General features: G+C 41.2%; 1 protein-coding gene and 1 non-coding gene across 3 annotated transcripts in view; both read left to right on the top strand.

Annotated features, from left to right (window-relative positions):
• The window catches only part of TTC7B (tetratricopeptide repeat domain 7B), a 258,122-nt gene that overhangs the window by 36,579 nt on the left and 193,775 nt on the right, over nt 1-27,768 (top strand). The window contains exons 4-6 of one of the 2 annotated variants that reach the window (XM_029067900.2): nt 14,760-14,890; nt 20,510-20,631; nt 21,370-21,393. In XM_029067900.2, the coding sequence (XP_028923733.1) occupies nt 14,760-14,890; nt 20,510-20,631; nt 21,370-21,393 (277 nt within the window). The remainder of the gene's footprint in view (nt 1-14,759; nt 14,891-20,509; nt 20,632-21,369; nt 21,394-27,768) is intronic. The other variant, XM_001506377.4, reaches the window with a different exon arrangement.
• Nucleotides 3,594-3,731, top strand: LOC114817466. The gene has a single exon (XR_003765325.1). It is a non-coding gene; the product is annotated as a small nucleolar RNA SNORA7 (small nucleolar RNA).

Here is a 27,768-nt window from a genome sequence, read left to right as displayed (position 1 = left end):
GAGCTTACCACAGTGCTCTGCACATAGTAAGTGCTCAGTAAATGCAATTGGTTGAGTGAATGAAAGGGAAGAAAGTAAGGGAGGGGAGTTGACAGAAACAGCCCCAGCCTTTGGGTCACCTCACACAGAGACTGGAGTCCCGAGGGCAGAGGAGCCAAGGCTGGCCAGGAGCTGTGGCTTTTGCCAATCTTGCCCTCTTGTGGGGAGCAGAGCGTGGTTCTCAAGGTGTTAGGTGGAAGAGTGGTTCTTGCCCTGAGCATTCCAATTTTTTTATGCTATTTAAGTGCTTACCTCCCATACACCAAACATTATACTAAGTCCTGGGGTAGATACAAGCTAATCATTCATTCATTCATTCATTCATTCAACTGTGCTTTGCACTAAACACTTAGGAGAGTACAAAACAAAAGTAGACACATTCTCTGCCCACAGTGAGGTTACAGTCTAGAAGGGGAAAGACAGACATTAATATAAATATATTCATTCATTCAATCATATTTATTGAGGGCTTGTTATGTGCAAAACACTGTACTAAGCACTTGGAATGTGCAATTCAGCACCAGATAGAGACAATCCCTGTCCAACAACAGGCTCACAGCCTAAACTGGGGAGACAGACAGCAAAACAAGTAGTCTGGCATCAATATCATCAAGATACGTAGAATCATAGATATACACATCATTAGCAAAATAAATAACATCAAGATAAATAGAATCATAGATATATACACATCATTAACAAAATAAGTAACCATCTATGTCCCGCATGGGGCTGACAGTCTTAATCCCCATTTTACATATGAGATAACTGCGGCACAAAAAAGTGAAGCGACTTGCTCAAGGTCAGACAACAGACAAGTCGTGGAGCTGGGATTAGAACCCAGGACTCCCAGGCCTGTGTCTGTTCACTAGGCCAGGCTGCTTCTCTAATATGGAGCTTTTATTAGAAGCAATAATTATAATGGCATAGAAGGGGAGACTCTACTATGAGAAAGTTGAAGAACTAGGCTGAGTTTGGACAATCAAAAGGGAAATTTCAGTATGGAAATCTCAGAAGGGAAGAGGAAGGAGGTCTAGTTTTTTTTTCCTAATTGGACGTAAGTGGTGAATTTCTGTGTAGGGCTGGTAGTCCACAGGAATAGACCTTCCCGGAAATGTCTAGACATTCCCTTGTTGAGTGTAAGAAGCTGTTGAGAGATCTATAGAGTCCATCTCACGTGGGCACATCTTCACAGTATGGCCCATTAGAAAGAGCACGGGCTGGGACTCAAAGGACCTGGATGCTAATTCTGGCCCTGCCACTTGTCTGCTGGTGAACTTGAGCAAGTCACCGAACTACTATAATAATGATGGTGTTCGTTAAGCACATAATATGTGCCAAGAGCTGTACCAAGTGCTGGGGTGAACACAAACAAATCGGGTTGTACACAGTCCCTGTCCCATATGAGGCTAACAGTCTCAATCTCCATTTTACAGATGAAGTAACTGAGAAACAGAGAAGTGAAGTGACTTGCCCAAGGCCACACAGCAGACATGTGGCAGAGCTGGGATAAGAACCCATGACCTTCTTACTCCCAGGGCTGTACTCTGAAGCAGCGTGGCGCAGTGGAAAGAGCACGGGCTTTGGAGTCAGGGCTCATGAGTTCGAATCCCAGCTCTGCCACTTGTCAGCTGTGTGACTGTGGGCAAGTCACTTAACTTCTCGGTGCCTCAGTTCCCTCATCTGTAAAATGGGGATTAAGACTGTGAGCCCCACGTGGGACAACCTGATTCCCCTGTGTTTACCCCAGCGCTTAGAACAGTGCTCTGCACATAGTAAGCGCTTAACAAATACCAACATTATTATTATTATTATTATTATTATTATTACCCCAGCGCTTAGAACAGTGCTCGGCATATAGTAAGCGCTTAACAAATACCAACATTATTCTTATTATTATTACTACACCATGCTGTTACTTTATGCCTCACTTACCTCATCTGTTAATTGGGGATTAAATACCAGTTATCCCCTTTATTTAGGCTGTGAGCCCCATGTAGGATGGGTACTGTGTCCAACCTGATTACCTTGGATCTACTCCAACAGTCAGGGCAGTTCTCAACACATAGTAATCATGCAAAAAATACCACAACTATTATTATTACATTGGTATTGCCCATCGTTTTTTCTGTATTGTACACTTATTCCATGTAGCCTATTGAATGACATTCCCAATAAAAGGACAGATTAGGAGCACACACTCCATCCTCCCGCAGCCTTAGATTGGGGGCAAGCTAATTTGTGTGTACACACTTGTGTTGGTATTCTAGAAGTCTCTGAATGAATGAACTAGGTAGATGTGTTGAATGCAAATGGCAGTGTCCTCATTGTACACCAGGGTGCCTTGGGTATATTCATTGAGGTAGCACCATGTTAGAGAATTGGGAGGCTGGGTTCGGATAAGACAGTAAGACCTCCAAGGTGGAGGTTACAATATGCTGCCCAATTCTATGAACTGGAGTAAGAAGCTATGAATAGTATAAGAATTTGGCAAGTTGTCCCTGTGTGCTGAAGAGAGTATGTTGGGCTTGGAAAAGAACTCCGACATAGTCCACGTGAACTAAGGGATGACTGGGGAGTTGTGCAGAAAGGTCTTCCCTGGAGAATAAAGTCAAGCCAGAGTGAGGGAGAGGTTTGAAGATTTTGTTTTGTACTGACTTAGTAGTAGTAGCTGTCAGTGACTACTCATTCCTCTCTGCTTCAAGCAGAAACTCTTGTCCATTGCCTTAAAGGCACTCAACTCTCCACCTCCTACATATTCACTTTGTTCTTCTACTATAGCCCAGCTTTCCTTCTTAATTCCTTTGAAGCTAATTCACGCACTGTGCCTTGTTCTATTCTCTCTCGCCTCTGACCTCTTCATGCCCTTCCCCGATCTATTTCCTTCCCTCAAATTCACTGCTCTTCCCAAATTCAAAACCCTTTTGAAATGGTATCTCCTCCAGGAAGTCTTCCCTGATGAATTTCTAATACCTCAACTTCACCATTAGCTACTCCCTTATGTACTCACAGCAATCCCCTGTAGCACTTTTTTATATAACATTTTACAGTACCCAACTATTTAAGCACCAATTAATATACACTTCGCTGCCTGCCAGTCAATAATCATATTTATCGAGCACTTACTGTGTGCAGAGCACTATACTAAGTGCTTGGGAGACACAACAGAGTTGATAGATGCATTCCCTGCCCAAGATAAGCTCACAGTCTAGAGGAGCGCACATCTGGAAATTATTTGTCTCTACCACCTCTACTGGCAGTGTGGCATAGTGGATAGAGCACGGGCCTGGGAGTCGGAAGGTCATGGGTTCTAATCCCAGCTCCGCAACTTGTCTGCTGTGTGACCTTGGGCAAGTCACTTCACTTCCTCTGTGCTTCAATTATCTCATCTGTAAAATGGGGATTGAGACTGAGCCCCACGTGGGTCAGGGACTGTGTCCAACCCAATTTGCTTGTATCCACCCCAGTGCTTAGTACAGTGCCCAGCACATAGTAAGTACTTAACAAATACCATTATTACCATTATAACAAATACTAGTATTAGTAGATTGTAACCCCTCTCAAGGTCACACCTGGAGAATTTTCAGTATTCTACCAGTCTCGACTCTGAGAGGGAGAATCAAGCAAAGGCATACCCATTCCATTCCTAGCTTGGTCAGTGGCTAGTGAGTGGAAAGCAATCTGCCACAAGTAAAAACTCACCTGTGCTGGGCAGCAGCTGCATGGGAGAGAATCGAGGGTGGAGACCCAAGTTTAATACGCTGAAGGATGCAATGGTAAAGCACTTCCGTATTTTTATCATGAAAACTCTAAGAATATACTACCAGAAGAATTGCAGATGGAGGTGTGACATTCTGCGAGAGATGTGTCCATGGTGTTGCTATGGGTCAGAGGTGACATGACAGCATCAAGACAAGACTCGATTGTCAACTCCTTGAGGGCAGAAATCCCTCTAGACTGTAAGCTTCCTGGAGGCAGGGAATGTGTCTACCAACTCTTTTATATTACCCTGTCCCAGATGCTTAGTACAGTACCCTACTGTATGAGTATGAGCCCGTTGTTAGGGATTGTCTCCATCTGTTGCCAAATTGTACTTTCCAAGCACCTAGTACAGTGCTGTGCACACAGTAAGCACTCAATAAATACGATTGAATGAATGAATATGATTGACTGAAATCATATAACTAGTCATTCATTCTTTCAGTTGCATTTGTGTGCTTAGTGTGCAGAACACTATACTAAGCTCTTGGGAAGTACAGTTCAGCAACAAATAGAGACAATCCCTGCCCACAATGGACTCTGTATTCTCCCCTGCACCCAGAAAGCACTCATTAAATGATAATGATGGATTAGTGAAGGAGAGTGTGGGGAGGTGAATTCATTTAAAACTGGTTCAGTTTGAGTCCTTGACTTGGACCGCTATAATAGGGAGCGGCTAGTAGATTCCAATAGACACCTAAAACAAACCTTAGAGAGAAGTACCAAACTTAAACATTAGCTGACCCCAACATTAAAAAGATCTCTGTGTTATCAAAAGCAAACAGATTACCCTCATCTCACCTAAGAAGGTCAAAACTAAAGAGGTTTGTTTCTGGCCCAGGGGTGAGCACCACTTGGTCAGTTGTGAAGTTCCACGGGGGTAATAGAAGCACTAGTTCTAAGTGCTGCTTCTTTAGCTTTTTCATGGCCTGACAAGCACAATGATAGTTGTTCAACTCTCCAAATAAGACTTCTCTAAGAATACTAATAATTGTGGTATTTTTTAAGCACTTCCTAGGTGCCAAACAAACAGAAGCAGCATGGCCTAGTGGATAGGGCATAGGCCTGGGAGTTGGGGGACCTGGGTTCTGGTCCCAGCTCCACCATTTGTTTGCTGTGTGACCTTGGGAGAGTCATTCAATTCTTCAGTAAAATAGGGATTAAAACTGTGAGCCCCATTTGGGATATGGACTGTATCCAACCTGATTATCTTGTATCTACCCTAGTGCTTAGTACCACGCATGGCACCTTGGAAGCACCTAATAACAAATACCATTTTTTCCCCCAAGCATTGTACTAAGCTCTGGGATGGATACAAGATAATCAGGTCCCCCAGGAGTCTCACAATCTAAGTAGCAGGGAGAACAGGTACTAATCCCCATTTTGCAGATGAGGAAACCAAGGCACAGAGAAGTTAAGTGACTTGCCCAAGGTCAAACAGCAGACAAGTGGAGGAGCCAGGACCAGAACCCAGGCCCTCCAACTCCCAGGCCTGCGCTCTTTCCACTAGGCCACACTGCTTCTCTAAGTTATTAAATGGAAAAATTCCCTTCTGTAGAATGCCCAGCAGGAATGTGTAGGCAGAATATAAACCTTACCCCCTTTAACCACAGAACATGACTGTCCATATACTGCCTTTTCTGTTCTGCCTGTTTCCTTCCCCCTCTCACTTGACCTCTTGGGGTTTCTCTTCTACTGGGAATCAATTTTACCACTCCACACCGCCCCCCCACACACACCCCAATATCCACCCCCTCCCATCCACCCACCCACACACCAGCTGCTTAGTTTTTCCTCTCTCCCAATTTTGCCAAATATGTTTGTTTCCCAGAAATCTCAGGATTTAATCAGCTTAGCATTGTCTCCAGTCTTCCCACCTCCATTGGCCTCTCATTAGCTGGCACTTGCTTCACTTTGCCCCTTTCTTCCTCTACAAAAATGTCAACAGGAGTCTCTCTCTACTGCTCGTGCAGCCAGACTCCCTTGCTTGCCAGACCCCTCTTCCTCTCTCTCCTTTGTAAAATGCAGGAAGGAAATCAATAAATCAGTTGTATTTATTGAGCGCTTACTCTGTGCAGAGCACTCTATTAATAAGCACTTGGCAAGGTAAAGTATAACAGTTGGTAGGCATGTTCCCTGCCCACAGTGAGCTTACAGTCTAGAGGGAGATGTTGAGACTCTGGAGAAGACCCTGTTATTTGTGGTTCAAATCAGGAAAAACAATTTTTAGTTTAGGCAATGTTCTTTTCCTTTGGTAATTTCCAGTATTTGGAGGACAGTTCCAACATCAGGAAAAGATCTCTACTATTTGAAGCTCTTCATTAGAGCCAATGTTCTGGGTTTGTAAATACTATTTCGCTGTCTCTGGCCAAACCAATACAATTAAGGGTTGAACTATTATTTCTGATCATTGTAATTTAATGTATTATCTGTGCCTTGCTCTGAGAGTTAAGGAAACCATGAAACAAAGTCTCAGATAGTGCTGCATCCCAGCTAAAGCCTGAGTCAGTGCTGAGGTCTGATTTGTATCTCTCACTGCCCTTAAGAAGGGGTAGCTCTTTTTGAGCAAAAGCTGCATATGCAGTGAGAGGCAAGGAGGCAAAGGAGAAAACAGCTTCAGGCACTACAAATGATAACAGAAGAAGGGAATTACTTTTTTCTGTGTTCATTGTAGCTGGGAATATAGATTCTGCATTGGCCTTTTTATCCACAAATGCAGTAATAGGTGAACTTCACTATCAGTGATGTCTTCTTTGAATACAGAGGACAACTGTACACTCTGAGTGTATAGTTACCAGTCCTCCTTATTAACCATGAATTCTGAGTCTCCTAGGGGAAAATAGTATGTCAGCATTTATACTGCTCAAGGGGATTCTTTTTTTTTCTTTTTGCAGATGTTATTTTCCATTTGGCTGTTATTACAGACATGAACAACATACTAATTTTCTTTCAGTAGATAATGCTTTCAGGGACTCAAATGTTAAAGAATTTTAATCAGTTAAATTTTTCTTGTCCTAGATCATTTCCTTAGTGTGCTGAAAGGAAAATATTTGAAAGCATGTCTTCTCATCGAACTTCAGCAGATGTTGAATCCCCTTTTTTGATTTTTCCTTTTCATGGCTAAACTTTGAGTGGCATTCAGTGGCGCCTGGGCCAGGAGAAAGCTGGAGTCCTGAATTTTGGGAGGCCCCTTTTGGCAATCATGTTCAGTCTTAGTGCCAAGCTGCAGCACCTATGCTGTCTTAGAGACTGTGATAATGGCAGCTGCTCCTTTTTTAATTTAACAAAGTAGAGCCTAGAGTTCTTGCTGCCTTTTTGGGGGAACATTTTTGGTTTGTGTTATAGACTATATATCCCAGAAGTGCTTGTGTTAGAGAAACTTCTCCCCACCTGTCCCCAAGGACCCCTGTGCTCCTTAACTTGTCAGCTGTGTGACTGTGGGCAAGTCACTTAACTTCTCTGTGCCTCAGTTACCTCATCTGTAAAATGGGGATTAAGACTGTGAGCCCCATGTGGGACATCCTGATTCCCCTGTGTCTACCCCAGCGCTTAGAACAGTGCTCGGCACATAGTAAGCGCTTAACAAATACCAACATTATTAACTCTACAGTGGCCCATGATTTCCTGTTTGCCTTATTGGCATTCAGGTTGTATTGGTATAAGGCTGGCTTCCAAATTATTACATACATTGCTCACTGCTCCTCTCTCATTTTCATATTGAAATGACAACTTCTGATTAGGCATTTTTCCCTGAATCAATCATTCGGCTGTGTATGGAGAGGAAGGACAGTGAAAGGAGCAGATTATGCTACTTCACTTGGTTTTTGTTTGGCAGGGATATGATTCCCTATTCTAACAAGACTTTCCTTCTCTGCTATCTGAGAATACTGAGATATAAGCCGTATTGTTGCACAAGGGCTGGCATTTTAGATTGCCAGTTCAAGCATCCCTATTTATATCTAGATGGTGTAAGAAGAGGAAAGTAAGATGAGTTTTACAGCCACTGACCCATGTTCAAATTTAATGTTGCATTTGGTGATTTAAGTGATTGGCAATTCATTAATTCTATTTACAGAAACAAGCAAAGACTTACAAGGTACAGAGACAGTATCGGGTGGAAGAGTTTTAAGTTTTTTGGTTGACCAAAGTACTCTAGTTAAGCCTTAGTTTAAGGTTAAACTCAGGACAGAAATGTGATCTGAGTCATCATCAGCAGTGCTTAGGTGCACTTTGGAAATCATTAGAGCCAACTTCATTTAAATACATGAAGTAATAAAGGAACTAAATTCAAATTATAGACTGTTACAGTTACACTGAAGAAAACTTAAGTTGTGTATGTGATTAGGTATATGTATATTGAACAGTGTTAAGAAAAACATTAGAAAGTGTTCGGTTAGGCTATTTAGAGCAAAGTAATACTCAAACTTCTATCTTGAATAATCACAAAATTGGATCACCTGTTAGTGGATGAGACTAGTTTGGAATCCAACTTCATATTTATGAAATACATTTGCAATTTTTGTGTTTGTATCATAATTTTTTAATAAGTTGGCAAATGGGAGTATTTGTGGACTGTTATACCCATCTATGTTTTAAAAATTTCCATGGAGACTCATTTCTAAACCATAGCATTGAAAAGTTAAGAAATCCAGTATCTTTTTCATGTCATTAAAATAGCCCTAATTCTAATCATAGTTTTATCCTCATTTGCTCTGGTGAAGAATGGAATACATTTCTTTAGTTCTACCAAATTTTCTACTTATTTTTAATAGGTTTTTGTGTGTCTATTCAGTATTACTCTACTTGATTTTTCCAGTGGATAGAAATCAAATGTTTTGTGCTCTGTCTCCTGCCCTGCCTGCTCTCTTTCAAATTAGATTCTGGAGAAAACTTTTTATGTTACTCAGAACTGTTTTCATCATCAACATGTGCAAGTATTCACTGCCTGACCCTGTGTGCCTGTCACTCACTTTACCGAGCTCACTGCATGCTGGGATCAAGTTAGAATTTCCTATCTTCTCTTTCAGTCAAAATTTTCATAGATAAAAGAATTTAAAACCTGTTTTGGAAAGCTTCCTGCCTCCCGATTCATATTATCAGTATTGGTTAGTTGTCTGCCTTTAGAGACAGTGTTCCCTTTTGAAGCCTTTTTTTTTTTTGCCACTCATGCAGAGGTGGATACTTACGATGGTAGTTGCCATGTGAAGGCTGAGATGTTCATTTAAGTTAGATTTCTATCTAGTAGGAAGGCAAAATTGAATTAGTATTGAATCCAAGTATGGATAGCAGCATAATTTTAGTGGAAGAACACAGAGCTAGAGGTCAGGACACTAACAGTTTAGCTCTTGCTTTGCCAGTAACTTATTTTGTGCCTTAATCCCTCTGCCCTTCAGTTTTTCCTCAGTTTAGAAAAGGGAGATCACCTGCCTCCCAGAGATGCTAGTAGGATAAATCACAGTATTTTTGTTAAGCATTTTGAACTCAGAAAATAGGCAGTACGTGCTTTAAAATGGTAGTATTGAGCTAATTTTTGTAGGGGATTACTTTTTAGTGAATCAAGTCCCTAAACATTTTATTAAGCTGTTTTAATTTTGGCTTCCAAGCACTTGTGTTTTTCTTTTATGGAATCAAATGGTATTTTCATTATTATCATTATTATTACTATCCAGTAATTTATATGGGACATCCTGTACCTGTCTCAGTGATGGTGTCATGCCAAATTGTGCCGCTTTCACCACAAAACAATAGAGTGCCTGGAATTTTATTGTGCCCTTGATTTTATTAATCCCTGTCGATGTAGCTGTCAATGACAGGTAGCTTTAATAATAATGTTGGTATTTGTTAAGCGCTTACTATGTGCCGAGCACTGTTCTAAGCACTGGGGTAGACACAGGGGAATCAGGATGTCCCACGTGGGGCTCACAGTCTTAATCCCCATTTTACAGATGAGGTAACTGAGGCACAGAGAAGTTAAGTGACTTGCCCACAGTCACACAGCTGACAATTGGCAGAGCTGGGATTCGAACTCATGACCTCTGACTCCAAAGTCCGTGCTCTTTCCACTGAGCCACGCTGCTTCTCCAAAGTTCTTTAAGAACTTTCTGGCAATTAATCGTATATATTGAGTACTCAGAGTGTGCAGAGCACAGTACTAAGTGCTTGGGAGTGTGCAATATAAGAGAGTTGGTAGACACGTTCCCGCTCTAAAACGAGCTTCTCTTAGTCCTTTCATGGAAAGGAATGATTGCCTAAGTTTCTGTGAGGCATTTAAAGAGAGGTTACTGAGAAAGAATTGCTTAACTGAGAAGCAGTGTGGCTTAGTGGATAACGCATAGGCCTGGGAGTCAGAAGGACATAGGCTTGAATCCTGGCTCGCCACTTGTCTGCTATGTGACCTTGGGCAAGTCACTTCTCCGTTCCTCAGTGACCTCATCCGTATAATGGGGATTAAGATGGTGAGCCCCATTTGGGGCATGAACTGTGTCCAAACTGATTAGCTTCTATCTACCCCAGCACTTAATACAGTGCCTGGAACTTAGTAAGTGCTTAACTAATACCATTTTTAAAAAATGATGATGAGGTAGGTTTCTTCTTTAGAGGAATCAGGGAATAGTAGTAAATGCTTAACAAATAATAAAATAAAATATAAAATAAAAATAATAGTACTGTAGGAAAGGAAACATTTCATAGTAACCAAGATTTAGGAGATTTACTTTTTTGGAGATTTAAATTATATATTCCCAAAAGGTTTAGGGAGTAACAATTACTTTGTATTTTCCACTTCAGGAGCAAAAGCACTGTAACATTCAACTGAATTAAAAGTAACTGTCCTATTGATGGTTGCTCCTATTTAGCTGAGGAAAATTCATTTGGCAAATTTAATGGTTGCTCTTTCAGGCCGTTATAAGTTTGCTTCTCAGACCATGTGGACTGGAGGCTTATGGAAATTTTTAGGTGAGGGTTAGTAAAGGACTGGTTTGAAACCTGCAGTAGTGAATGTAAATAAGTTTGAATGGAGCTCTCAGCCCCCAGTGTGATATAATTGGAGCCTCTGCTTTTGCTCTGAGACTTGACTCATGCAGCTGGTGGCTTTAGAATTTGGGAGAAGGTACAGATAGAGCAACAGAAGTTATAATGTGATGGGGTAGAAACTATTGAATGTGCGAAGTTCTGTCCCTAGGGAGATGTTGGCAACTTTTATTGGTGCATTCCACTAGATTGTAATAAGTCCATAAGTGGTATTGCTTGATTGCTTACTTTGTGCAGAGTAGTGTATTAAGTGCTTGGGAAACTACAGTACAATTAGTAGACACAGTCCCTGTCCTTAATAAGCTTACAGTCTCTCTTTGAGGATAGGGAACATGAGCCTTGCTTCTGTGGAACTCTCCCAAACACTTGGAACAATGTTTTGCATCCACAAGAGCTCAGTGAATACCCTGATTAAATGTCTAGAATATCACTAACCAGAGGGAAGCAGCATTTAAATTTTGTGGCTTGAATGAGTTATCTCACCCAATTTACACTCAAAGAGTACGTCTGGCCCAATATTCTTAAACTTTGCAAAATGTATAATTGAAAGCAAATGTGTGAATCTCTAACTGGTTCATATATGCTTAATTACCCTCTCAAATGGTTAGATTTTATTCTGAAAAAATTATTTGAACTTTTCTGTTTTCATTGATTTACTATAAGTGAAAGTACGGAGATATTGTAATCAGCGTAATCTTCTGAATATCTTCTGAATATGAAGGCAATAATGAATTTTACAGACACATTACAAAACTAAAAACCTAAAAAATTGAGAAAAAAATAGAAAGGAAATATAAGTACCATAATTTATAATGTAACAATATAATATGCTATAGAGCAAGCTGGGCATGCCCTATTTTTATCCATTTTCTTAATATTTAGGGACCTCCTTTGAGAAAATGCCATTTTTTTAAATCCCAGTGAAACCTACAGCAAATGACTGAAGGGCTAGGCACTGGCGAGAAGAGAAAAAACTTAAATTGTATTTAAAAGAAAAGCCTCAGGAGAGCTTTTTTGTAATTAATCAATTACTTGTGAGCTTGTTATGGTGGGGAATGTCACTGTTTATAGTTGTATTGTACTTTCCCAAGCGCTTAGTACAATGCCGTGCACACAGTAAGCACTTAATAAATACCATTGAATGAATGAATAGATTTCTTATAGCTTCCTTTTAACCTGAGTTGAATCTCATTCCTGGAATTGGGACTTTACTCAAGTATGGAGTTACAGTCATGAAAACAAGTGTTGGTGAAGAAAAGTCAATTATTAAAAAATATTTTGCACATAATTCAAATTGCTAGCTGTGGCAAAGTCACAGCAGTGAATTCAGCCTTGAATTTTGCATTTGAGAGTGGCAAGGGCAGCCATTCCCAACCAAACCAGGCACTAGAAGGTAATGACTGTGGTATTTAATTGCTTACTATGTGCCAAGCAATGTTTTAGGTACCAGGGCAGATACAAATTTGTCAGGTTGGACCTAGTCCCTGTCCCACGTGGGGTTCACAGGGTAGCAGCGAGTAGAATTTAATCCCCAGTTTACAGATGAGCAAAATGTGGGGCAGAGAAGCTTAGTAACTTGCCCAAAGTCACACAGCAGGCAACAGGCAGAGCCAGTATTAGAACCCAGGTCCGTGCTCTTTCCACTAGACAATACTGCTTCATCCTTTGGACCTCTCCATTAGCGTGTGCCTTGGGCACCTCTGCAATGGATCCCAGTAAATTTAAGAAGCTGACCATGGCAAGGAAAGGCAGTTAGTTGGTAATGGTGATGGAGAACTTGGACTGCCTTTAGGACAGCCACTCATTCACCAACCCCAAGACCTGCTGCTAAGCACCAGAAATAAAGCTCTCCTTTAAACCTGTCCACTCCTCCCACCCCATTTCTCTCACTCCAGGAAATTGGTTTTCAAACAGTATTTTGTACTCGGTGCTATTTTGGCCACTACAACATTTTGTGATTCCACCTTGTTGAGAGCAGGCAAATTTGATCCAGCCATCAGTGAACGGTGCCAAGAAAATCAAAATGATGTAATAGGAGCCAAAATAGGCTGCACCAAAATGATCAGTGAGTAGAAGTTGAGAACTTCTGCTGTAGAGACTAGTCATTTCACCCTCTTTGAGTTTGTTGGAAAGAAGGAGCTGAGTGAGGTCTCTGGAGATAAAGGCTGCATGCTCATTAAGAATAATTGGTACATTAGATCCCTGATTCCCCAAGCCACTTGAAATTGGTCATAAATTTACATAATCAATCTAGATATTCCACAGTAACATTCAGATAGGCTCCAATACTGACTATGTGAAATTAAATAATCCAGAGTCAGAGCATTATATGAGTTTTTTAAGAGTGGATTGGGTGATTGTAAAAAAACAACTGCATAGCTAATCCAGAACCTTAGGGAATGGGTCTGGTCTGACTGCTGAAGAAATCCATGCCATAGTTTGTAAGATCCTGTCCTCTGTTGATTATTTCTGAGAGCAAATGCTTCTAGTATTTGCTCAGTATGCTGCTTCTTGAAGCAGCGTGGCTCAGTGGAAAGAGCACGGGCTTGGGAGTCAGAGGTCATGAGTTCGAATCCCGGCTCTGCCACTTGTCAGCTGTGTGACTGTGGGCAAGTCACTTCACTTCTCTGGGCCTCAGTTACCTCATCTGTAAAATGGGGATGAAGACTGTGAGCCTCATGTGGGACAACCTGATTACCCTCTATATCCCAGCACTTAGAACAGTGCTCTGCACATAGTAAGCGCTTAATAAATACCAACATTATTATTATTATTAATATTAGTAGTAGTAAGGCTGACTGCCTTTTTCCTTGAAAGGAAATGCTGACTCAATTACATGCTGAAACCAACAGTGATCCAAACTACCTGGAGAGCTAGAGTATTGAGAATTGGCTAGCTGAGGATCCTCTGAGCTTGCATGGACCCCAAGCCTAAGAGGAATGTTGAGTAATATTTGTTGTCACAGAAGAGAGGAAGAGCAGAACAATAGTTATTTAAAATGGATTCCATTTGTGAAATGTGTTGTGGCCTAGTGGATAGAGCACAGACCTGGGAGTCAGAATAATGTTGGTATTTGTTAAGTGCTTACTTTGTGCCAAGCACTGTTCTAAGTGCTGGGGTAGATACAAGGTAATCAGGTTGTCCCACACGGGGCTCACAGTCTTCATCCCCCTTTTACAGATGAGGTAACTGAGGCACAGAGAAGTGAAGTGACTTGCCCAAGGTCACCCAGCTGACAAGTGGCAGAGCCAGGATTAGAACCCATGACCTCTGACACCCAAGCCCGGACTCTTTCCACTGAGCCATGCTGCTTCCGGGCCCGGGTTTTAATCCAGGCTCTGCCACTTGTCTGCTGTGTGACCTTGGGCGAGTCACTTCACCTCCGTTACCTCATTTGAAAAATGGGGATTAAGACTCTGAGCCCCATGTTGGACAGGGACTGTGTCCAGCCTCATTAGCTTGTGTCTACCCCAGTGCTTAAAACAGTGCTTGACACACACAGTAAATGCTTAATAGTATCATTATATATCTACTAATCAACTGATGTATATTAACTGATGTATATATTATTGAGCTTTAGTCATTTACACAGGCTTCTCCAAATTGAAATCTGTTCTGCTCTAGTAGTTCTGGGACACTAGCAGGTGGGAGGGATTTTTTTCCCATGCCTCAGAGGTGATCATTCGACTCCATCCCTCGGACCCAGTGACATTTAGTTTAATTGAACTTTTTCCCAGTTTGCATATCTTCAACCATTTTTGCTGTATTCCTCTCTTTTGAGCCCAAACCCAAATGGAAGACAGCAGTCACAGAAGGGACTCCTGCATCTTTGCTTTTAAACAAGATCTTTTCCTCTACTGAGCTTAACATGAAGGAATTTCCATACTTGAAAAGGAGTTCACTCCCATTTTTGTTTGTTTTTTGTCTTTCAGGTCTTTGTTTAGAAAAGTTGCCAATTTCTTCCTCCACTAGTAATCTCCATGTGGACCGGGAACAGGATATCATCACCTGCTATGAGAAAGCAGGGGACATTGCACTCCTGTACCTCCAGGAGATAGAAAGGGTAAGTGAGGATGATGCATCCATTTCATGGGGCATGTGCTCTCTCTCTTTTTTTTTTAAGTGGTATTTGTTAAGCACGTTCCGTGTGTCAGGCACTATACTAAGCGTTGGGATAGATACAGGTTAATCAGGTTGGACCCAATCCATGTCCCACATGGGGCTTACAGTCTTAATTCCCATTTTATAGATGAGGTAACTCAGGCACAGAAAAGTGAAATGATTTGACCGAGGTCACACAACAGCAGATAAGTGGTGGAATTGGGATTAGAACCAAGGTCATTCTCACTTCCCCACCTGTGCTCTGTCCAATAGGCCACACTGTTTCTCTGTTTGAGGTTAATGGACTAGGGCAGCGGGATTGCTGGATTCTGTTTTCAGCTCTACCACTGACATCTTATGGGACTCTGGCCATATGCTGTTTTTTTTTTCTCTAGTTATAAAAGAGCTAAGATCAGAATTTTCTTCTTTGTGGAAAAGGTTTGGATTGTGCTTTGTTTCCTGGTGAAAATAATATTGTGCAGTTCCTAATATGGGAGAAAATCAATTAGCTATACTCTGGTCATCAAAAAAAGAATCAAACCCCAGCTATTTTCACAAAGATAATTGCAATAAAAACCTGATGTGTTTGGGGGGGGGGAAGAAACCCACTCAGCATACTTTTTTGAAGTAGTCAAATTTGATTATTTTGCAAATAGCTGATTGTTTAACCACAATTCTACCCTAGTTTAGTTTGGATGATCTGTTCTGGCTCCCATACATGTTGCTGTGTCATTCTCCCTCCAAACATCTTAACTTCCAACCAATGTTTTCTGTATCTACAGGATAGATAAACTAAGTGTGTAATTTATATAATTTTAATACAAGACCATTTCACAGACTAGCAAACTTGGAGAAAGGAGAGGAAGACTGTCGAGCTTTATGAAGTAAAATGACATTGCAAGAGAGGACCTTCCCAAGTTAGGTTATATCTAGGTTATTTGACAGGCTTGAGAGACTCCTGCAGTAGTCTGACCTTGTCAGGAGTCAGTGTTCTTGCCTAGACTGGATCAAGAGAAACCCAACAACCTGATCCTTGGCAGAAGAGGTGTCAGATTTTCTTATGGGGCCACGTTCAACTGAGACACCAGTTGGCAGTAAAGGGTGTCCCCAAATCAAAACATAATCCACTGTATAAGTATTCTTCTCCAAGCGGGAGTGTTAAAATGACATCATCTTGAAAGTTTCTCTGTAAAGTCTCCTGGGAGCCTCTCACTGGATTAGTGAAGAGCTGCTAGGGAAGGGCTGGCAAAGGTGATGAAGAGGTGGGAGGGTGATAGAAGAGCAAAAACAACTTGGTTCACATGAGAGGACAGCCTGGTTGAGATTCTAGGAGACAAGAAAATGGTCCCTTCCCAAAGTGAAAACCACAGAGGGTGGGTCATTTCTGATTAGGCAGGCAGTGTTCAGCCTTGGGCTGTGCTGAATGTGAAAGGATATTTTGGGGTTTCTAGAATGTGTATTCTCCATATTGTTACCCGAATGGGTGCCAAAATCCTGGTGAATGTCACCTATTATAAATATTTGGCAGCCATCTTGTAAATTGTACCTGCACTTGTATTTGCTTGACTGAAGTCAAATGAAGTCATTTGAACCTTCTTCACAGTATTGCTTTTTGGTAGCCGTAGGGGGCCACTGTGGAAGTCATAGTTCAGGAAAGAATGGGTGAGAGTGATAAACCAAGTCTCGTAATATTAACATAGTAATGTTTAACTAGACCAGGCTGGGAATTGGAGAAAATATTTGGCTTCTGGACAGAAATATCCAGATTGAAGACTGCTGAGAGGAGCGGGGGAAAGGGTATGAATTTAGAGATGTTGGTATCCTCCTTAGGAAAATTCAGTAAAATAGTACTAAAGCCCTGAAGCTCACTGATTTTTTAAACATTACCAACTCTTTCACTAATTAAGAAATGACTGGCCTTCCCTTGGGGATTGAGATTTTCCTCTTGCCTTCCAACCTTGTGGTATTGCTTTTGCTCTCCCTCATTCAGTTACCTGATTTTACAGGCCTCTACTTTTCTTCTCTCTCTGGCCTTCTTTTGAGCTTTGGGATTTTCTGACTCCTGCTCCCCTGGTTCATGGAGATGATTTCACCTGAAAATTGGGTCCTTAATGACTTGGAACTAAACACAATGAGAGAACCATTATTTGTTGTACTGCCCTGATCCTTTTAGCCTTGTTGCAGTTCTGTCTAGAGAAAATGATATTTTAGTAGCACTCAGGTGTACTGGCTTGGTAAAAGTCTGTGTGCCCTGGAGAAAAGGACAGCTACATCTGAAAAATGCTTTTAAAAATTATTAAATGAATTAATTATTTTGGAATTTCAGTGATTCTGCTGAATTTGGAAAAGTTAGGGAAGAGCAAAAGCTGGAGAAGTGAAAAACATGAGTGCTCAGTCACAAAGATAAATGTAGACCGCTTGGATAGCAGATGCATTATTTAAACTGAAGTCTCCATTACAATATTTGAAATGCTGGGTAGTCAGTAGTGATTAATATTTTTAGGGTTATGCAGATGTCCACTCCTTTTTCTCTAGGAGGAACTTAATCCCCAAAGGGGAAGAAAATATTCCTTACGTAGATGCTCCGAGCTTCCTTCTAATGAATAGGGTAAATCACATTAGGTAAAGCAGAATTAGATATGATATATTTATAACCCTAATTAGTTTGTCTTCGGAATAGTGACAGCATGCCAAAAGTAAATGAAGTTGTCTGCCCTTCAAAGAGCTTCTGGTGTTGCATTTATATTAATAAAGATGACCTCATAATTGTATATCATCATATGGATCCAGCTTTTGGCAAATGAAATCATCACTACTCTGTCCTTTGCACGTTAGCTAACAAATGGTCTCTGCTTCCTTTTGCTGCATGAGCAGTGCCAAAATGATTCAGTTCTTTGGACACTATTTTTGAAAAATAAGCTAACATTCATTTGCAGGGCATCCATTGCTTTCTTCATATGGATATTTTAGTTTGCAGAGCTGTCAAAATCATGAGGTTAAAACTATTAGGATATCCACGTTTTGAAATAATTTAAAATAGATTGAAACTTTTTTTAGTAATTTCCCAGTTTCAAGCTGTAAATTGGTATGGTGTCTCCCTGCTGATCATTGAGTTTTTGCCTGCCCACCAAATGTAACCATCCACTCCCATAACAGTAAACTGTCTCACTGTATGGAGGGAGGCCTGCTTGGAGCTCACAGTTCTGTTACTGAGGGCTGCATGTTTAAGTTTGTTTGAGACCCAGGAATGTAGTGCATTTATATTTAGTGACTATCATAGAGCAAAATCTTCTTTGTCTATTTTTGGTAAAGCAGTGTTGTTGTTGGGAAAACTGTTTGGTGACAAGCAGTCAAAACTCAAGGTTTTATCACCAAGGTTAGTAGGTCATAGCTACCAAACACTTCTTCATCACTGTGTATATTACCATGATTTCTGTAAGATTGGGAAGCCAATTCAAGATTCATATTACTTCCTCTGACTGTACATGCTGCACTTCAACCCATTGTCTTTATTAGGTAGTGCCCTGAGCATCTCCTGATTTTTTTTTTTCTGCCCCTCTTTTGGCCTCTGGATTCCATTACTAAGTAGCACTTCTACTGGTTAGACCTTTGGTTTCTTTACAGTTGTCCTGAATAAGTAGAATGATTGTTAATGCAGAAGGGTAAAACCTCACAATTTGGACTAAAGTGGGCATCCAGTCTGAAGTAGTGCAGAATTTGAATAGAATCATTTTTATAGTAACTTACAATTGTATTGAGGGTGTGAGTTTGTGTCTTTGTGCTAAGGATAAGCTTAGCTTGCTGACATGTGTTGCTTGGTCTCCTTCTCTGTTTATCTAAATCTGTTTAAGGCCTCCAGATAGTCAGGAAAGATCCATCTTTCCCTTCCTTATCCTTCCACTTCTGTACTCCCCCTCTGCTGCTCTCCCTATTTCCTCTCTTGCACTTACCTGAGAACTCAATCCTACCATTTCAGGGAAGCCATTGCTAGACAAGAGAAGTGTTTGTCGAATGCATAAGAAGGTCTTTTGAGACTTGTGTCAAGGTACATGATGGCATATCCAACAACAGACAAGCCTCCATCTGGTCACAGAGATTTTTGGGACCAAGAACCTGTGTGAGGGAATTGAGTTATAGTGCTAGTGTTTTGTGCAACACCATTAATGCTCTCTTGTTCTAGTGAAGGCAGTAGACACAACAAGCAAGTAGGGGGTAGAAGGGCTAGGTTAGGGCATACCCTAATTTTATTTACAAAACCCATTTCTGCCCCAATTGTGCACTGTCCAGTGGCCCAATTGTGCTAAGGTTGGTCTGAAGCACCACAGCTCAGAAGGCATTGCCAGGGTAGTTCCTTCGTAAGTCACAGGGTGTCTGCTGCCCACACTAACCAGCAGTTCTTCTGGATTTGAACTGAGCTTTTCTCTACAAGTGGAAACACTTTAGGTTCTTCTGCCAAAAATCACCAACACTGGTGGCATAGCTCCAACAGGCAACCCTCCTCTACATGTGGCTTCTTCCTTCTCCCCACCCCTTCGCCCCTACCGCAGTGGGGAGGAGACTGGGCTTTTCTGGGAAGAGCGAGGGGCAGGGTCAAGTTATTTATTTGTATAATTTGGCAAGTTTGTAATCTGTGACTGTACTTTAAGCTTTCGCTTTATAGAGTAAAATAACTCTGCAAATCCTCTTTTAAAAAATTGTCTTTAAGCTAAATAGCAAGTAGGTTGCCTTTTCGTAAATGTTATATTTATCTTGGTTGTTCTTAAAGAGATATAGCAAATGGGATATGAGGTCCGCTTAAATTGGCTGACATACTTTCTCCAGAGCACATTTCCTAGCTTTGGAAGAGACACACTTCCTAAAAAGTTGGGCAAATGTCCACCACAATAGTTTTGTTCCCATTTTTAAGGAGATGGAATCCTGGGGTTCCCTTTATCTGAATGACCTAAAATTGCCCTTGGAATTTGTTTGTTCTGTGTTAGAACTTGTCTGTAGTCTGGAGCTTGTAGCCTCTCTGTTTAGTGAGTTTCAACTGGTCTTGTTAATGCGAAGAGTAATGGTGATCGTTGTTCTTCTTACCCAAAGATGGAGCTACCAGCAATGTGTAACGCTGAGCCTGAGAATGTTGCTGAGAAAGCCAGTGCATTACTGGCAGGCTGCTCTCCCCTGACTGCCTGGGTCATCTGTCTTGTGTATACTGACTGCACTCACTGTTTCACTGGGCCTGCGTGGCTACTCTGTGTGATCCTGTGTGATCCTGTGTCTCTGCCTTCCTGTCAACACGACAGGGTTCAAGCAGAGTCACCTCACTAATGCCTTCTTGCCAGAACCATCCTTCTGCTGCTGTCATTCCTCAGCTAGGCATGTCAATGTTACATTGCTTCAAGTTACATTTCACTGTGTCCTTGGAGATTGTCATCATCCCACCTTGCATTTGAAAGTCATCTTTCAGTTTTCACATACTGCCCACATACAGCGTTGGCATATACATTTATTTTTGTACCTGGTCTTAAATCTCATAGCAGTCCACATAGGTGCTGAAGTGTGGATGTGCATCTGATTATTTTCTTTTCTGCCCCTTCAGGTAATAGTTTCTAATATTCAGAACCGAAGCCCTAAACCTGGGCCTGCACCTCATGAGCAAGAACTGGGTTTTTTCCTAGAAACGGGACTGCAGAGAGCCCACGTGCTCTATTTCAAAAATGGGTAAGACATAATTTTATTGTCTCTTTAAATTTGCTTCCCCCAAAAAGATGTGGATTGAAAGCTGTTTTGCTGTCTTTATTCAAAGTAAACTGTTAAAGCTGTGGTTGGAATTTGGATAGCAATTTGGATCTAAAAAAAAAAAAGTACCACCCTAAAATCAAATCAGGTGTCCATTTTGCCTTCTTTCCACTGGCACAAAGGGGAGCAAGGGCATGCGAAAGGTTGTGCCTTAAGGTTGGAGCTTCTCTTCAGCAGCTTCACCTCTCTTCAGTGGAGTGTATGGAGAGGGCCTAGCGGTGATTGCCCCAGGGGTAGTGATTGCCTACCCCTTTTGCATGACCGAACTATTTGGAATATTCAGTCAATTATATTATTGAGTGCTTACTGTGTGCAGAGTTCTGTACTAAGTGCTTGGGAAAGTGCAGTATAGCAGAGTTGGTAATCACATTCCTGGACAGTAGCGAGTCTGTAATCTAGAGAGAATTTGCAAGTCCCAAATCATTTATTTTAAATTTTGGGGTAGAGTGGGATGTCAAAAATGGTCAGGATCCTAAAAATCAGCAATTTGTATTTTATCCTCTTAGAAAATTGTTTGAGCTTAATTGGGTAACAGCTGGAAAGTGTTTCTTCAAAATATTTGGTGATCAAAATTCAGTAATTTTCATTACTTTAAAATTCAAATAATAGATTATTTTCCAAATCTCTTCAGTTGTCACTTATTTTAACATTGTGCTGCAGGATAGATGTGCATGAAGATCAACAGTATGTATATGGATTCTCTTGGTCTTGTCTCCTTTAGCCCACCCCTTCTTAGAATTTTGCATGGGAAGCCATTCAAAGTTTAACTCTTGTAGAAAACAAAATGCGCTTTGAGATACAGAAGGAACACAGATTCCACTTCTTAGAAAATGAACAAAGGAGTTCATCTCTCTCTTCATTTTTAAGAGCTTCAAAACTTGGGGCACATAGAAAATGTAACTGAATTTTATGGAGGTGGCCCAAAGTTAATGACCATGTTTAATTTTTAGAAAATAAGTAATTATTTTCCAAATCAAAAGAAATATCTGGAGATGTTGTGTTCTGCCCATAAAATGTTTCAGATTGGAGGCCGTTAATAAGGAAGATAAATGGGAAGCAACATGGCCTAGTGGACAGAGCATGGGCCTGGAAGTCAGAGAACCTGGGTTCTAATCCCAGCCCCTCCACTTATCTGCTTTGTGAACCTCTCTGTGCCTCACTTACCTCATGTGTAACATGGGGATTAAGACTGTGAGCCCATGTGGGACATAAACTGTGTCCAACCTGATTGCTTGGCCTATCCCAGCACTTAGTATAGTGAGTGGCACATTGTAAGTGCTTGACAATTACTAAAAAAAAAAGTTGTGAAAAAGGCTCCAAGGTTTGAAACTATTCAGTGGCTTTGGCATGAAAGTGCTCACTAAGTTTGAGTTCAATTGCAGTGGTTTGAGAGAGAGAAATAATGCATGGTCTGAGCTGTGTTTTAGTTATAGTTTCATTGCAGCTGTGAGTAATGTGGTGCGAGGGTGGAAGAATGGTATATTGCCTTTTTTTCCTCCTTCCATTTGAAGTAAAATGCCAAGAACAAATCAGCTCCCTTATGGTTGTCTGCCACAGCCTGGACAGACCACAAGCAACTGATAATCTTTGTGGTGAGAGACTACCTAGGGCAGGGGTTGACCTGTGGTCAGACCAGACAGGCTTCCTAATGGAATTTCTTATTGGTATTAAGTATCTGTGGTTGAGAAGACTGGGGAGAGAGGGTTAAGAATATATATATATATATATATATTTATTTTTTTTCACCATGAAAATCCTGCTTGAGGAGAAAAAGAAGGAAAATGAGGGGTTCCAGACCCTTCTTTCTATAAATTGTTGACCTAAATAAATCTTTACACTTACTGTAATCACAGCATCGTTCATTGTATCATTGAATAAGTATGCCCCCTCCCTTAATGCCATTTCCTTTTACTTATAACAACTGATCAGCAGAAAAGATTTTTCTCTCACATGTTTTTTAGGTGACTGTAAAAAGGCCCTTTTAAAAAATCTTTTAAAAATTAAGAATCTAGAGTTTTGTGAAACAGCTCCAGATTTGCTTTTGGACTTTGGGAAGTGCAATGGACTTGGAGTATTGGTTGCAGATTCTGAAGCAGTGTGGAAAGAGACCTCTAGTAGACAATATTTGGGATTATGAAGCATTTTTGCTTCTGCTGAGTAGAAAGAAAAGAGTTTTCAGAGTGGAGTCTGCTATGTTGCTAGAATCACTGTTTAATTTGTAATTTTTGGCAATAATTGAAGAATATGCAGGAGAGAACTTCACTCATTTACTCCTGTAGGAAAAGTAGAATCAGCAGGACCACAATGAAACTAGATCTAGGTGGCTATCCTAAAATTTGCAACTTGTTTTGTTTTGAAATCAGACTCATGGCCTGCAATTCAGGTCAGAATAAGTAAAGTACAACTAAGGGGAGAAACCCACCAGACCATCCTCTTTAAGAAGAATAATTTATCCTAGTGGAAAATATTGGCCACTTGAGCACACTAAGAGATGGAGAGTTGAAGAGGGTTCTCTACTGTGGCTCAGTGGAAAGAGCCCGGGCTTGGGAGTGAGAGGTCGTGGGTTCTAATCCCGGCTCTGCCACTTGTCAGCTGTGTGACTGTGGCCAAGTCACTTAACTTCTTTGTGCCTTAGTTGCCTCACCTGTAAAATGGGGATTAAGACTGTGAGCCCCACATGGGACAACCTGATTACCCTGTATCAACCCCAGTGCTTAGAACAGTGCTCTGCACATAGTAAGCGCTTAACAAATACCAACATTATTATTAGAGAAGCAGCGTGGCTCAGTGGAAAGAGCATGGGCTTTGGAGTCAGAGGTGATGAGTTCGAAACCCAGCTCTGCCACTTGTCAGCTGTGTGACTGGGCAAGTCACTTAACTTCTCTGGGCCTCAGTTACCCCATCTGTAAAATGGGAATTAAGACTGTGAGCCCCATGTGGGACAACCTGATTCCCCCGTGTCTCCCCCAGCGCTTAGAACAGTGCTCTGCACATAGTAAGTGCTTAACAAATACCAACATTATTATTACTGGTGGGAGGAATAGTTTCCCACAGTTTGAGTTGAAGAGGGTTCTCTACTGGTGGGAGGAATAGTTTCCCACAGTTTGTCAGCCCTATCAGGGTCATCGACAACCATTTCCTTCACTTGAATCAGTTGTTCTCCTTCCCTGTGCTTTTTGTGTTGGAAAATGGCTGTAACTTGTTCATCTTTTAGCTCTGGTTAGTAAGAAACTTTCTAAGCCCAAATGGTGGATAAAGTGAGCCCTTGGGTGGGTCCGTACCTAGCACATGATCCACACTCAGCACTACCTGGGTCCAAAGAAATCAATCAGTGGCATTTACTGAGTGCTTATCGTGTGTGGAGCACTGTACTAAGTGCTTGGGAGAGACTAACTATAACAGAGTTAGCAGACACAACAAGGAAGGTTATTCTAATGAATGGGAGGTTCCCTGTAGTTATTCAGTTAATCAATCAATATTATTTGAGTGCTTACTGTGTACTAAGCACTTGGAAAGCACAATGCAACAGAGTTGGTAAACATGATCCCTGCCCACAAGGAGCTTACAGTCTATAGAAGTGTTGTTTAAAAACAAACAAACGGGGGAGGGGAGTACCAGTAACATTTTAGCAATTTAATTTGTATTCATTTACATAACATTTTTAAATGATTGCCTGTCTAATCAGATGTTAATTTACGTGAATTATGCTGAAACCAGTAACATTTGGTTTAGTTGTCATAAGAAGCTATCAACAGTTTCCCAGTACTGTGAAGCAAGTGCCAGATTTAATTATTACTGCTATGTTATGTTGTACCTTGTATGGCACACCAACATTAAATGAATGTACAAGGAAGTAGTTGGGAGAGGGGGAAATAGAGGAGAAGAGGGAGGAGGGTTTAGGGTGGAAGTCATGGGCGATAGTTGGTGAAAAATTTCACAGTTGAAATCTTCATTTATATTCCTAGACAGAACTATGTAATTTGGAAAGTGATTGTGGAAGCTATTAAGCATTCGTTAAAAGCAAAAATTCAAATTATTTCAAGCTTCTATGTTGCTTGTCAGCCGGGTCTGAACAAATTTTTTTTTTAAATTTAAAACATTGGAATTCAGATTTGACTGAGTATTGCCTGACATATGCTGTTCTGAACAGCATTTTCCATAATACCTTACTCCAGTATTTTCTTCTTAAAATGGTTGAGGTGGGGCTGGCAGTGGTTATTCCCCTGGGATTCTGGAGGGTTATTTATGTAATGTGGAAGAGAAAGGAATATTTGATTGTGAAAAGCAATAATCCCCATCCTGATTTTTTAAAAAGGAAAAATAAAACCAAGTATCTTTGTTTTTACTCTCAGCTCAGCCCCACAGCACTTGTATACATATTTATATATTACATATAAATTATATTAATGTCTGTCTTCCCCTTCAGACTGTAAGCCTGTTGGGTGCAGAGTACGTGTCTACCACCTCTGTTGCATTTATAATATTGCCAAGATCCGCCCTTTCCTCTCCACCCAAATGGCTATCTTACTGGTACAGGCTCTCATAATATCCTGGCTGGATTATTGTGTCAGCCTTCTCTCTGATCTCCCTTCCTCCTGTCTCTCCCCGCTCCAGTCTTTTCTTCATTCCGCTACCCGGACCATCTTCCCGCAGAAACGCTCTGGGCATGTCACTCCCCTTCTTAAAAACCTCCAGTGGTTGCCAGTCAACCTCCACACGAAACAAAAACTTCTCACTCTAGGCTTCAAGGCTCTCTATCACCTTGCCCCCTCCTACCTCTCCTCCCTTCTCTCTTTCTACTGCTCACCCCATAGGCTCCACTCCTCTGCCTCCCACCTCCTCAACGTCCCCCATTCTCGCCTATCCCGCCGTCGACCCCTGGCCCATGTCCTCCCGCTGTCCTGGACTGCCCTCCCTCCTCACCTCTGCCAAACTAACTCTCTTCCCCTCTTCAAAGCTCTACTGAGAGCTCACCTCCTCCAAGAGGCCTTCCCAGACTGAGCTTCCCCTTTTCCCTCTGCTCCCTCTCTGCCCCCCCTTCACCTCCCCTCAGCTAAGTCCCCCTTTCCCTCCCTTTCCCTCTGCCTCTCCCTCTCTCCCTTCTCCTCCCCTCAGCACTGTGCTTGTCCACTCATTTGTATATATCTTTATTACTCTATTTATTTTGTTAATGAGATGTACATACCCTTGATTCTATTTATTGCTATTGTTTTTGTCTGTCTCCCCCAATTAGACTGTAAGCCCATCAATGGGCAGGGATTGTCTCTATCTGTTGCCGAATTGTACATTCCAAGCGCTTACTACATTGCTCTGCACATAGTAAGCACTCAATAAATACTACTGAATGAATGAATGAATACTCTCCCAAGTGTTTGGCACAGTACTCTGCACACAGTAAGGACTCAATGAATACCATTGGTGATGATGGTGATCAGCTCACCAGGCTTAACTTGGGTGGCCAAGTTATTCAGCAGGGCCCTGGTTCGGGTTACAGAGAAAGAGAAGAGCTCCAGCAAGTATAGCGAGCAGGGCTATTTCCCCATCTTCTGTTCCTCTCTGTTGAAGAAGAGCATTTCTAGATTTCATTGGTCATTGAAGACCTAGGGCACTGATTCTTTTTGGAGATCCTGTAAAAGTGGTGCTGCCTGTTAACTTTAGCTGTGTCCCTGAAACTGAGCACTCATCTTTCCTTGGAAAGAACGGACAGTTGTTTTTTGCAGTGGCTGTTTCATCCACCCTTAGGAAGTGATGAATTTGAATTGCTCTGTTTTTAAATTTCTTCCCATATACTGTAAAATATATTGAATTGGCTTGAAAATATCACATTTTAAATTCAGCACAATACAGTAATCTACCATTTTCAACTAAAAATAATAATAATGATGGTATTGGTGGGGTGCTTACCAGGTGTAAATCATAGGTCTAAACACTTGATTAGACCAGATTAATCAGGCAGACACAGTACTGTCCCACATGGGGCCCACAGTCTGAATAGGAGGGAAAACAGGTACTGAATTCACATTTTACAGATGAGGAAACTTAGGCACAGAGAGTTGAGTGTATTGCCCATAGTCAGAAAGCTGGCAACTGGCAGAGATGGGATTTTAACCCAGGCCTGTGCTCGTTCAACTAGGCTACAGTGCTTCCCTATTCTGAGTGATCCTTCACACTTTTTAAATAAATATTTTTACTATTTTGACTGTGTAAACTTGGATTTAGCTACAGCAAATGTATAAAAAAGTGGAGTTTTTTTGAAAAAATATATATATATTTCTCCAAAGTCAAACAAATGTAATCCACTTCAGTATAAAGGGGACAAGGCAGTAGCAGGTTTTCCTAGAGATCAATTAGTCCATGGCCTGGGTAGCCCACTTTTCTGCTGCCAGTTCATTGTGCTGCTGCCGCTGTTGCTTCTTCTCCCAGCAATTTGGAACCAAATTGGGCTCCACAACCCAACTTTCTCCCACCCCCACTCCTCTCCCCTCCTTCAGGCAGGGAAAAAATGTAAATGCTGCATCTTGTGGAAGATTTAATCTTTGAGGCCAAAAGATTGGTTTAGGAATGGCACAATGCCAAATTTGCTACTGGGGCAAGTTTTATTCCTTAATGTTACCTCACCTTTTGTAGTGAAATAGAGTTTATCACTTTGAATTATGAAAATCAAGAACCATTCCTTCTAGTGATGGAATAAGCCCAACTAAACCCTTTATTTCTGATACCCTCTCCCTCTGCGTCATCTGTGCACTTGGTCATTTGGTATTCACCCAACTCTCAGCCCCACAGCACTTATATACCTATTCGTGAATTATCTGTATTAGGTCTGTCTTCCCCACTAGGTGGTGAGTTTGTTGTGGGCAGGAACGGTCAACCAACTCTGAATTGTACTCTCCCAAGTGCTTAGTACAATGCTGACATACAGTAATCACTCAAATGCCATTAATTGATTAAGAGGTATAATTTTGGGGGCTAAGAATTTGCTGTTTATATATTTTATAAGGTTAATATCATAATCATTAGAAACTTCAGCAGTGTAAAAGCAGATCAGTGTTTAACAACATA

The sequence above is a fragment of the Ornithorhynchus anatinus genome, chromosome 1, assembly GCF_004115215.2.
Source record: "Ornithorhynchus anatinus isolate Pmale09 chromosome 1, mOrnAna1.pri.v4, whole genome shotgun sequence".
NCBI lineage: Eukaryota > Metazoa > Chordata > Mammalia > Monotremata > Ornithorhynchidae > Ornithorhynchus > Ornithorhynchus anatinus.
Note: the sequence above shows the minus strand (reverse complement) of the source record. Positions and strands in the feature narration are given on the sequence as shown.